Below are 11,407 nucleotides of genomic sequence, written 5' to 3'. Positions count from 1 at the left end.
CATCCTTTAAACCGACTCCATGCGACTCCGGGGATGATAGATGCTTCCCTAAGAGTAACTCTTGAGTCACATACCTGAGAACCGTCGATGGTGTCGCGCAAGCGGATACCTTCGTCTCCGAAGGAAAAATTAAAAGTCTTGGCGGTTGTCGACCAGGACCTTAAACAGAAGAGAATTGGCATCGCCAAGGACCAAAAACTGCCTGCGTCAACGGTCAAGTCAAAATGAAAGGATGAAGGAGGAAACGCCTTAATCCTCGGCGCAGTGACAAAGCAGGCCTGCGAAGCAAAGCACGGAGAGTTAGAGGATGCGCCGCTTAAGCAAGCACGGGCATCTGGGGTAAACTGCGAAGGCAGTATTTTGTGGCAAGGGGCCATGGACAATGCGGACATCATGGGCAACGGGGATTTCTAAGCGTCGAACGGCCGGATGGGCCGGTTTCAAGTTTACCATGGCATCTCCTACCACTAAGTGAATGGTGAAGCAGCCAGTGTGAATACGGTGGATATCGAGAACTGGGCAGCACTGCTTCCGGGCATTGTGAACCCCTACACCCCAAGTGACGTTTACACCTACGAACGGACTTCTCTTTAAGGTACAACCTACGAAGTCCCCGAGTTTGAAGGGGGAGTCGATCTTCGATTTCTTTTGTTATGTGGCATCTCATGCGAGCACATCTTGCCACGGCGGGAAGGTCAGCAAGGAATGAGTAACCGTGCTGCTCTGCTGCAATGAAGATGGCACGGAAATGATCAAGCCGTGGATGACCGGGAAATGGAAGAACCCGACATGCCCGAAAATCCTTGCTCGACTTTCTCGTGTGTACAAGCAAAACACAGAGGCTTGGATGACCTGCAGCCTCTTCTAAGTGTTTCTGGGGTACCCTGACGGGTGAATGAAGAGCAAGACCGCGAGACTTCTTTCTTTGGATAATCGCTCAGCTCATCCACAGTACACGTCGTTTCTGCGTAACCTCAGAATAGTCTTCCTGCCAGCGAACAAGACGAGTCACCTGCAGCCTCTGGATGCCGGGATCATCAAGAAGGTGAAGCAGCTCTACGGGGAATGCATCGTGCGATGCTTCTCGGCTCACCCGTCCTGGGGAGAAGACCCTGGCAAGCTCACGTTCATATCATGGGAGAGCGTGACCCACGGAACAGTAAAGAACTGTTTCAGGAAATCTCGGTGTTCGCCAGAAGTGGAGGAGCCCCCGACCCTTGCATGACCAAAGACGACATGGACGAGGAGCACCGGTCCGCTGGCACAAAGCAAATGTTCAGCTATTTTGTTGTTGTGGACGACGACGTCTCAACCTCTGACCCCCAAACCGTTGCCGACATTGTGGCGGTTTTGGGAGACAGGGACAAGGAGAATGAGGATGAGCCAGAAACGCCTCCAGCAGCCACTTTCGCTCGGGCAATCGCCGCACTGGATGTGCTGCGGAGCTACTTCGACACCAAAGACAACCCTGCAGCCGAGGAGGGCCTGCAGGTGCTGCAGAAGGAACTCTTCCTGGCAAAAGGTGAGGGTGTGTGCCTGCAGAAGCTGATGGACATTTACGGGAAGTGAGGGACCAGGATTAAATGTTGTTCAACTGCACTCGCGACTTCAATTTTTTCCTGCTGGCTAGAAATGTCAAGTTCGGACAATGCGTTTTCCCGGATCACATGTTTTTCCTCCCATTTTTTTTTGTAACATGTTAACGAGGTTCTACTGAACTTCGGAATAGTCCGAACACCTCGATTCACACACCGTTGAGAACAGTGGAAGCATAGTCGCAGCAGTCACAAACAAGCAACTACTAGAAACGAGGGGAGAATCTTCTTCTGCAGAGACATGCAAACTATCAGAAGCTTACACTCCGATAAAGCAGCAGCGAGGGTAGGTGGAGCCAAGCAACTCCACGTCATCATAAGGCTAATGGTAACTTCTGCATAAAACATCTCCCCGGATCACACAGGAAGGTAAACTTGCCAGCTGCCTTCCTTATTAAAACTAACCTCACTGCTCTCAAATAAGAACAAGGCAGTAGGGAAAGTTCAGAATTATGTAACTCAGTGAACACTTTGCTCAAGGAGTGCGTCGATATTATTTGCGGTGTTCCCAACAGTTCATCTTGAGGAGGTTGTATCCAATGTCCATATCACACGGTAAACTCCAAATGTTATTCAGCCGAATCGGTGAATCGGGGCCCCTGGAGGAGTTTCTGATTCACATAGCATGTAATGAGTCACCATTGCTGCAAGGGCATTTGGCAAAATAACACTGAAGAACGCCACCTACTATGGACGGACGGAAACTTGTTACACAGATTATTTCATATTACCTTTAAAATAACCCTTCACTAATCTTTCCGTTCAATAAAAAAAAATCTTGGACCTCTTGGCAAGATCATTTGGGAATTGAATTTGGCATGTTCACCAGATAGGTAACTCAGCAAATAAAGTAATTTTTTTCTTTCCATGGAAGCACAGCTGCAAGTGCAGCAATGGAGGCAACAATGCAAAAGAGCAGATTACTGAATAGTTCAAATTTCCTCTCTTTCTACACCATTCCAACTGCATTTCAGTTACTCATTTAAGGTAGCAAATGTGGATAGTCCAGAATGAAAGCTCCTGTGTTGTATTCCCTCGAGGTATTCTAAAGAAATTACTCCTTGAAAGAAGAAAAGGTACTTGAGTAGAAGTTACGAGACGATTGGGAAGTCATACTCCAGAAATTAATGACCCAGGGTGAGGTGAAAGGAAATGGTCACACGGACTAGCAGCATGGCATTTACACACCAGCCAGTCATGTTCTCTCAGGACGTGCTCAAGGTGGCGTTCCAGGTAGTCTTCTGGCTGATTACCGTACCTGTGCTGCTTGTGTTTCAGGCAAAAATAACCTAAAAGGTTATCCAGCTTCTCAACCACAACTCCTTTCGCACAAGGATGCAAGGCAGGTGTCTTGCCTACCAGATGGCCATGGGTCTCACGAGTGTAGGCATTTAAGGATCCCCAATACAGAGGAATAATGCCTTAAGCCATCTCCCTACTTATGAAAGGCTGTGCCATTGTTCTGCCCAAATGGGGGAGGTTAGCAGGACTCACCTCCAAAGCAAAGTATGCACAAAACCCAGTTTTATACGAGTGTTCTTATGCATGTAACATTATACTCTATGTTCAACCTACAGCCACTATTACAACTCCTGCTGTGGAGACAGCTACGATATATACACACTAAATGATTCCTAATACACTAAATAAATGAAAAACACCCACAAAGGAACTTGCAGCAACTTTTAGCAGATGCAGTAGAACCCCTCTGTACAAAAATTGGCTTCTCCAGAAAAACCTTCACCACATCAGTACCTCTTATTACGAGTAAACCACAAATGATCTTTTACTACATCAGTCCTCACTATAGAGAGCTTTTGCTTCCCACAAGCATGGAAGAACCAACACGGACACCACGAAACAATGAAACGTAAGTGCCGCGTAGAGCCTACACTTTAACTAGACCGCAACTTCGAGCTACGTTACAAAGAAGACAACATTGTTACTAAGTCGTTCAGGGTTCAGTACTAACATGGTAAATTATGCAAATACAGGGCTAAATAGTCTGTGCCACGATACGCTTTACAGGACGAATTAAAAATTTGAAATCTACTTACACCAGAACTTGCGGAGCAACTGTCTTTACAACAAAACTCGTGCCACCCCGGCCACTCAAAATGTGCAATAAAAGTATGCGGACTTAAAAACGTGAACTGCCGGGTTCGGATGAAATGCGAACACTGGAGCGTGTGGCTGTCGACAAATTCGGCACATCCCGGAGGCCTCTCGAAACCGGCAGAACTGTGGATTGGAGAACAGGGCGCCGCAAAGGTGCGCTCTTACTTTGACACATTTGAGCCTCACCCGGCAAAACCCGCGCTTCCACGCCGCGCCAGCATTGCGCCGGAAGTTGCATTGCCGTTCGCATTTCATTCGAACCCGACAGTACGGACGCGAGACATCAAATTAAAAGGGGACAATCGCGCCTTCTGGAGGGGATGGTGCCAGAAAATCCCGTCTGTTCGAACCCCGCCCGGAACGCGACTAAGAACGTTCCACAAGGTCGACTGCTCCTTGCAGTACGGTGCAACTCCTCGCACACCGCGTGAAGTGCGCCAGAGGCAACTAGCTTTGGAAAGCACATTGGAAGGCAGCACAGTCCTGCTACGGTGCCCGGAACGTTCGCTTGGCACGTTTGGCGTCTTACATTGCCCACGCATCAAACGTGGTCTCAAAGTGTCAACGAACGACGTCGCGACAGTCACCGTCGTTACGTCTCGAGCGTGCCGGGCGCGGTAGTCCCTTGGACCGTTGTGCACGCCGAGCTGCCTTCCAAAGCCGCGCATCCGCGCCTCTCACGGCACGGTGTGCAGCCTTTTGGCCATCTCGTAGCCGGCCGCGTCCCGACCGTCTGATTCCGTAGGCCAGCCCAAACGGCGGCACTCAGGAGAGGAACGTCCGCACGGCGCCGACGATGGTCTTGCGGCAGACGGGACAGTCCTTGATGGAGGCGGCGCAGGCGGGGCAGGCCACCAGGTGGCCGCAAGGCAGGAACACGACGCCCACCTCGGCGTCCAGGCAGATCTTGCACAGGCGCTGCTCTTTCAGGCGGAGGTTTTCTAGCTGCAGCTCCTCCGGGTCGTGGGCCGGCCCTGGGCGGCAGACAACGGCCCAGTCGGTCACGCTCGTGGCCAAAAGGCAGAACGAGTCTTCGTTAAAGGCTTTATACGACGACCCTCTTCCTGTTGTTTACGCTCCCCATGGCCTCACTCATTACGGTCAGTCCGATCCAAATGACGGGCGTCGGTACGGTGTGCAGCTCCGTCACCAACTCTCTCTGCCATGGCCAGGGATTACATTGCGTCGAGCGATTTAGAAACGCCTTTTGGAGCAACCAAGTCTTTTTTGAAGCAATGAGAAAAACTTTTTGTTCCCAGTTATTCTACTGGCAATGCTTCATTAGGATTTCTGAGTTAGATAACGCCTTCCCGATTCTGTGCAACCACTTCTTTAGCTTCCACTGCAAAACATATTACATTTTTACCAACCACTTCGAAATATAAACATACTGATAGCACCTTAAAGATTTATGATGACGCAAAGCCAGCATATAGAGAATTATTATGCCTTACAAAATACGATTGAATGTAACGTTATTCGTGTGCTTTCATTTTAATACAGAATTAATTCAGTTTTAATTTAAACTTTATCCATAGAGTCTACAAAGAGTCTAGGGTCTTGGCAAAGGTGCTAACAAACCATAAAAAATTGAACCTACAGCGTAGCCCAGTTACACCGAACCGAGGTGAACTCGGGTATCAGGGAACCCTTTCAAGATACCCAAGTTCCAAGCAAACTTCAAATTTTGAATAAAAGAAAATTTAAGCAAATTACCACTAATGATGCATGCATTCTGTCAGGATGTCAGAGTTTATTGCAGAGCATACACTAACCCTAGTCTTTCGCAAATATTAGTGCGAGCTAAACATTGTCACATCAGCATTCACCAAAATCTACTCTTTCCTTTAAATTCCTCGTTGCACTATTCCACCCTGGAGGCCAAGGAGCTCGAGGCCTTTGACGGTAAAAAGGCCACATAATGAATCAGCAAAAAAGAAGCACAAAGATAAAAACCACACCAGAGTGTCTATAAAATTCCCAGACTTTTCCACGTTTTCCCCGAATATTTCATTCAAATTCTCCAATTATTACTAAAGAAAATTAAGAGGATGGGGGTTGCAGAAGCTGTTGAGGCTGTTCCCGCTTAAAGGGACACTGACAGGGCATTCATGCTTGCCAAGGTTTTTGTTTGTACATGACATACGAGAGCCAAATTACCCGGAACGCTATTTGCAGCTCGACATTTGTTGTCTTTCAGTCCAAAAACCGCCGATTGAAAACTGGCCAGTTTGAGATGCACTCACTCTCTTCTCCGTGGTCACAAGCCATTTACTATGGTTTAGAAACAACCACCAAAGATAATCGAAGTTGTGCGTCCAGACAAAAAATACGATACCCCTTTTTTTTTTTTTTTTGTAGCTTCTAAAAAAACAGCAAATACGCAGATTGAAAAAAGAAAAAAAAAAGTAGCACAGTCACAATTTTTGGTATCTTTCTCCTCCTCTATATTTCTTCTCCCTCCCCAGTTCAGTTTCGCTTTCCAGCAGTTGCATATTTTGACTTTAATACAAATATATGGGACACTGTAGCAGAATACTGATTGGGTAGTCTTTCGACAACATAAATCGCCTGGCAAAAAAATAATAAAAAAAAAACAACAACCGCATCTCCACGTGGTGAATGATGTTGATTGGGGCGAAGCTCTGGTGGTGCTTGTCTGCATAGACGGTGAGCCGCAGCATGCTGAGCCTTTCGTTCGTTTTCCTCCATGTCAGAAAGAGAATGGGTGGTATGGAATGTGGTTATATATGCATTTGAGCAGTTGACCGCAGCACCCTCTCGTCTATAAACGTTGAGCCAACGCATGCAAAGTTTAACGCGATTATATATGCATTTGACCGCAGCGCCCTCTCCTGTATAGACGTTGAGCGGCTAGATGCAACGTTTCATCCATGACAGAAACCCTAGCTCTTGAGTTCCTACCACATCTCAGAGCCCCCTACTCGTCCAGCAGTCGTGGCGAGTGGTTAAGGCGACGGACTAGAAATCCATTGGGGTCTTCTGCACAGGTTTGAATCCTGTCGACTGCACAAACATTTTTTCTTCTTTTTGCCCTACACGAGCAAGTGAGCATGTGAGCTCACGAGCACCAGCAAGATCGATGTGAGCACGGACACCGGACGGACAAGGCTAGACCCCAAGGACCTTCGCTTCTAAAAACATTTTTGGGGGTGTTAGTGTCCCTTTAATGCAGTGAATTGGGCGCTGGCTTACGCCGCCTAGAGCGATGCCTCGGGCCACTGCTATTCAGCGTGAAGGCCATCGCATGCCACATCCCCCCTTCACTGCATGTCCATTTCAGTCATTTTCCTCGACAATTCCCAGACTCTTTCCCAACCATCCCAGGCTTTTCAGCTGGTAGCCCCACACTGCTGCCAACCGGGGACCTCACCTTCGGCGCTTTGTGGCGTCCTCGGAGGCTCCTCTTTTGCGGCAGGCTGCTCACTGGCCGGTTCGGCGGCTCCGGAGGAGGGCTGGTGAAAGTCAGCGGTACTGCTCACGGCTGCTTCTGGTTGCCTGGAGAAACCCGCGAGGGATCCGTTCAAATCGGCCCATTGCACCTGCCCCGCTGCTCCCACTCCACTCCCAATCTTCCACCGACTGGGCACTCGGCGGCATAGCGCGTCGAAAGCTCCAACGTTGCGAGTTTGATTTGTGCTCCTGCCGGTTTCGATATAAACGCGCAGCTATGCATGTGAGCGAGCAATCGCACTAATGGATCTTCCGGGTGGCTCTTCTCCAAATTCCCAGCTTTTTTTTTACGTTACGACATACTATTTCTGGCACCGCCTCTCCCACTGTAGCAGGAGTTTATGTGCGTGGCTGCATTTTAAAATTCGAAAACATACCCCCGTCCAGCGTTGCCGCACTATCTGTGTTGTCCCGCGATTCCAATACGACTTGTTGGAGTAACTCGCAATCACCTACTCCAGGGTTGCTGCTTTATTTTTGTTGTCGCGTGATAAGCGGGTTTTCGTGACTCTCAATCACTCGGGTGAGCTTAAGAAATGAGATTTAGGATCAGCGCAGTGATGTGATTGGCCTAAGCCCTTTCGGAGCACCTTTCGGAGCAGCCAAGACAGTGTTTTGGAGCAGCAAAAGTGGCTTTTGGAGCAGCCAAGACAATGTTTCGGAGCAGAAAAAGTGGCTTTCAAAGCAAAAATTCTTAGAAAAAAATTTTTTTTTTTTGTTTTAAGCGCTGGACAAACGAAGGGCACATTGTGCTGTGTTGTGATTGAACTCGCTTTTTGAGTTTTTACCGCTGAGACATCCCACAAGTGTACTCTTGCCAAGCGATTCCGAAAAGAACGCTCACCATTTTACTGGTTCATGGCATGCCAGATTTTCGTCAAAAGTAAGCAAACGTAAAACAATGAATTGCAAGAGTCCCGGCTGGCGCCTCTGCCGTGCAGTCATGTTCACATGCATGTGAGGGCAACATCAGCAGGCTTGCAGTGGTACGTGCTAAGTTGCGCAAGCGGAGAAAACGGCTGTTCAATCGAAATCGGAACAATGCCACTCCGCTCCGTCGCCAACCGATTCCCAAAATAGAATGCAAAATGTAACCGTCCAGCATACGACAAAACAACACTCCAGTGGCGCGTGCTTGCCAGACCGGCAGGTGAAGTACAAACTAAACACACAAAAAATAAAGAACCTGAGCACATTGATGCAGGACATCGTGAGCCAGGGTCAAACATATCTTAGAGCGCTTTGTGCAACGACTGAACTCGAGACAAACAAGCGCGATGTGCGGGTTCAGCGTGCAGACATTGCCTTCTCTGCTTTAGCTCACTTCTCTTCACCAACTTTCTTTTGTAGCAAATGTTTCACGTACCGGGGTCCCTCTCGAAAGAAAGCCCACCGAGAAAAACCTAGGAAATCATTATTTCAACAAGCAGTCTTTGAACTAAAGGGACACTTCAACGAAATTTGAATAACACCCGTCATGTTCAGAAATAGGTTGAATATGATCCACAATATCCGTAAATGATAATTGCACGTTTGTATTTTGAGCCTGATGGCTATATTTTTGTTATAAACGGCCCACTCTGGCAAGCGCTCGGAGAGCAGCCAGCGGAGAGCACGTCACATCCACCGCAATTGTGACATAGTTTGTCTCGGAACGAGCAAAGCTTCGGCGAGGCTGACGTCGAGAAGATGTCCTAACGGTTCCAGCCACCGAAGCGGCTGCTTTTCTACGAATTTTGAGTGACGGGTTAATCTTCTGTAATCTTGTAGGGGGACAATAGCGACTTCTGGGAGACACAAAGGATATTCTCGGGGGAGGGGAGCTCCTCCTTCACCTTTTCTCTCGTGGTGGACGGAAGCGAGACAGTTATCGTCACTACCTGTCAAGGTTCCTAGACGGGCATTACAAGCGAGGCGTTAGCGACGTCCACCAGGTGCATTTTGCTAATCGTTTAATTTGTTTTAAAATTCCTTTTTGTGCCTTTTTCAGCAAGAGATTGGTGTGTCTTATGTGATAGTGCTCGCTTGAACACGAATATACCAAAAGATAAACGCCAAAATTCCGTTGTAGTATCCCTTTAAAGAGGGATTTTTGTAGTAGAGTATGGTTTAAACAAGGACAGGAATGTCGATGAACAAGTGTAGAAAGCAGCATATCTGCAGCGACATAGGGACGGCAACACCCGACGTCGCGCGACCAGCGTTTCAGCTTACAAAGCAACTCTCGTCGCGCAAAAACGTGGTTTTGCTTCACACCATGACGGCATGTCTGGCACACGGCACGCTAGCGTCGGAGCTTCCGCAGACGCCCGCGTCTATCGTTGAAAAAGTAAAAAAAAAAAGGCGCGAGACGAGACTCCCAAGACGACGAGGCACGAAACGCGAGACAGCGGCAAAAACCATGCAAGGGAGGGGGGGGGCGGGGGCCGGATGGATGCAGGGTACTTTGTGTCGGGCGGTCGCTTGAGCCACCTACCTCACCAGGGTGTCTACCAAGTTGACATTTTCAAATTCCCCGAGTTTTCCAGGTTTTTCCCGAGTACTTTTGTGAAATTCCCTGAGTGACACACAACTTTGTCTTAGGTCAAGATAGGCTGACATTATGTCGCCAGATGCTGTCAGTCTCTAAAAAGCATGTTATAAAATAAAAAAAAAAAAAAACATAATAGAGTTTTAATGGTAACGAGTAACTTTTATTAGATGCAAAAAGAAAACAGAACGGAGTGGTTAGTAAAATTCAGAGTGAATAAAATATAAAAAAAGGTAAACTGAGGTTTATGTGACACCCCCCCCCCCCCCCCCCCCCGTGACGTCACGTGACCCCAGGGGGGTGGGTCACGTGACCTCACGGTTACGCCGACACCGCTCAAGCCAGAAACGGGCACCTAAGAGCTGCGCTCTAAAAGAAAAACGGGAGCAATAATTGGGAAAGAAAAAGGTAAACAAAGATAAGGCGTTCAAAGTGCGATTGCTCAACACTTGTTGTCAACATACTCCACTTAAAGGCCGACGAGCAGACGCGACATTCTGCAAGGAAGAATATCCTCCTCACCCTGGGGGAGAAGGAAACAGGCAGCAGTGTACATGGTAGAAGGGGGAGAGGAGGAAGCGCGGGAAAAGTGGAAAGCGCGAACTGGTCGTCGGTCTTTAACAAAATCTTTTTTTTTGCTCTTTATTTTGGGGTTAAAGAGTCGCGAATGCGACAGCGGTGTTCGGGGAAAAGAGCGCAGGCGACCGCTCAAACAGCGGGCACTCCCTGCCCTCCCTACGTGCGCGGGTGCCCTTCCCTTGCTTTTGCCATCCTCCACTTTTTTTTTTGTTTTTATTGGTTGCTTTTTTTATATTTTATACAATAGCTTTTTCGCTGCGTATCCCCGCGTGCACGTAAGCTGGCTTGGCGGTTTGCCAGCCCCACAACCCGGCGCAATCCGACTTCGGGAGAAGCGAAGGACGGCCGTGCTTCGTCTTGTTCGCTACATCGAGTGTCCCCGCCATAGGAGTTATGGGCATTCGATACAGAAAAACAATGTGATTTTCTAGGGGATGTTTGGACTGTTTCATATACACCTTTCTAAAAAACGCTCCTAGGCCGCCGCCCTGTTGCTGATGCGGCTGGTGCGACTCTCGCGCCCTCTATCAGCTAGAAATGTTCTGCCACTCTCTGGGACTGTGAAGACTCGCTCAGCACGGTTCTCTACCTACGTTTTTGCGGTTTTGCATTCGACGTTTTCTCGCCGTTCTTGAAAGTTTCCACTTAATTTTTTTTTATGCGTGCTGCGTACCCTTTTTGTGTTATCTTCCACTATGAGAAATAAGGCTGGTAAGTGCCTGCCTTTCAAGCTTTTCTGCTCGAAATTCACAGGAAACGAAGGAGGTGAAGGACGTCGAACGACCCTCGACGCGATTTTGCGAACATTGTTCTCCCCTTTCCCAGAGATAATCCGCGTAGAATCCTCAGTCATCTCCAAAAATAGTTGTCCGGGTTGGGGTGTGAAACGGGTCAGTCGCGTTTGTTTCTTTGCCTTGGTGCGGTTGTGAGAAAAGGAAGCTCTCCCCAAAGCGTGCCCCAAAACGAAGTCATCTCGGATTCCGTCCGATCGTCGTGTCGTCGACTGTGACTGTGTTATTTGAGATCTTTCTCAGATAAATTCTTTTCGGATAACGCTGCATCGTGTGGTATGTACGATATATTGTTCGGATGTTAACACTTCCTCAATTGT

The 11,407-nt window shown here is 48.2% G+C and overlaps 1 protein-coding gene across 5 annotated transcripts in view; it reads right to left on the bottom strand.

Moving 5' to 3' along the window:
- Nucleotides 1-1,699: 1,699 nt before the first annotated feature.
- LOC8037010 (putative inhibitor of apoptosis) overlaps nt 1,700-11,407 on the bottom strand; it is a 51,306-nt gene continuing 41,598 nt past the window's right edge. For all 5 annotated transcript variants that reach the window (XM_029976681.4, XM_029976683.4, XM_029976682.4 and 2 more), the window contains exons 7-8: nt 7,108-7,232; nt 1,700-4,687 (exon numbers count right to left, since the gene is read on the bottom strand). In XM_029976681.4, coding sequence (XP_029832541.2) covers nt 4,479-4,687; nt 7,108-7,232 — 334 coding nt within the window. In that variant the 3' untranslated portion in view covers nt 1,700-4,478. The remainder of the gene's footprint in view (nt 4,688-7,107; nt 7,233-11,407) is intronic.

The sequence above is a fragment of the Ixodes scapularis genome, unplaced genomic scaffold (genome assembly GCF_016920785.2).
Source record: "Ixodes scapularis isolate PalLabHiFi unplaced genomic scaffold, ASM1692078v2 PGA_scaffold2__306_contigs__length_199485367, whole genome shotgun sequence".
NCBI classification, from domain to species: domain Eukaryota; kingdom Metazoa; phylum Arthropoda; class Arachnida; order Ixodida; family Ixodidae; genus Ixodes; species Ixodes scapularis.
Note: the sequence above shows the minus strand (reverse complement) of the source record. Positions and strands in the feature narration are given on the sequence as shown.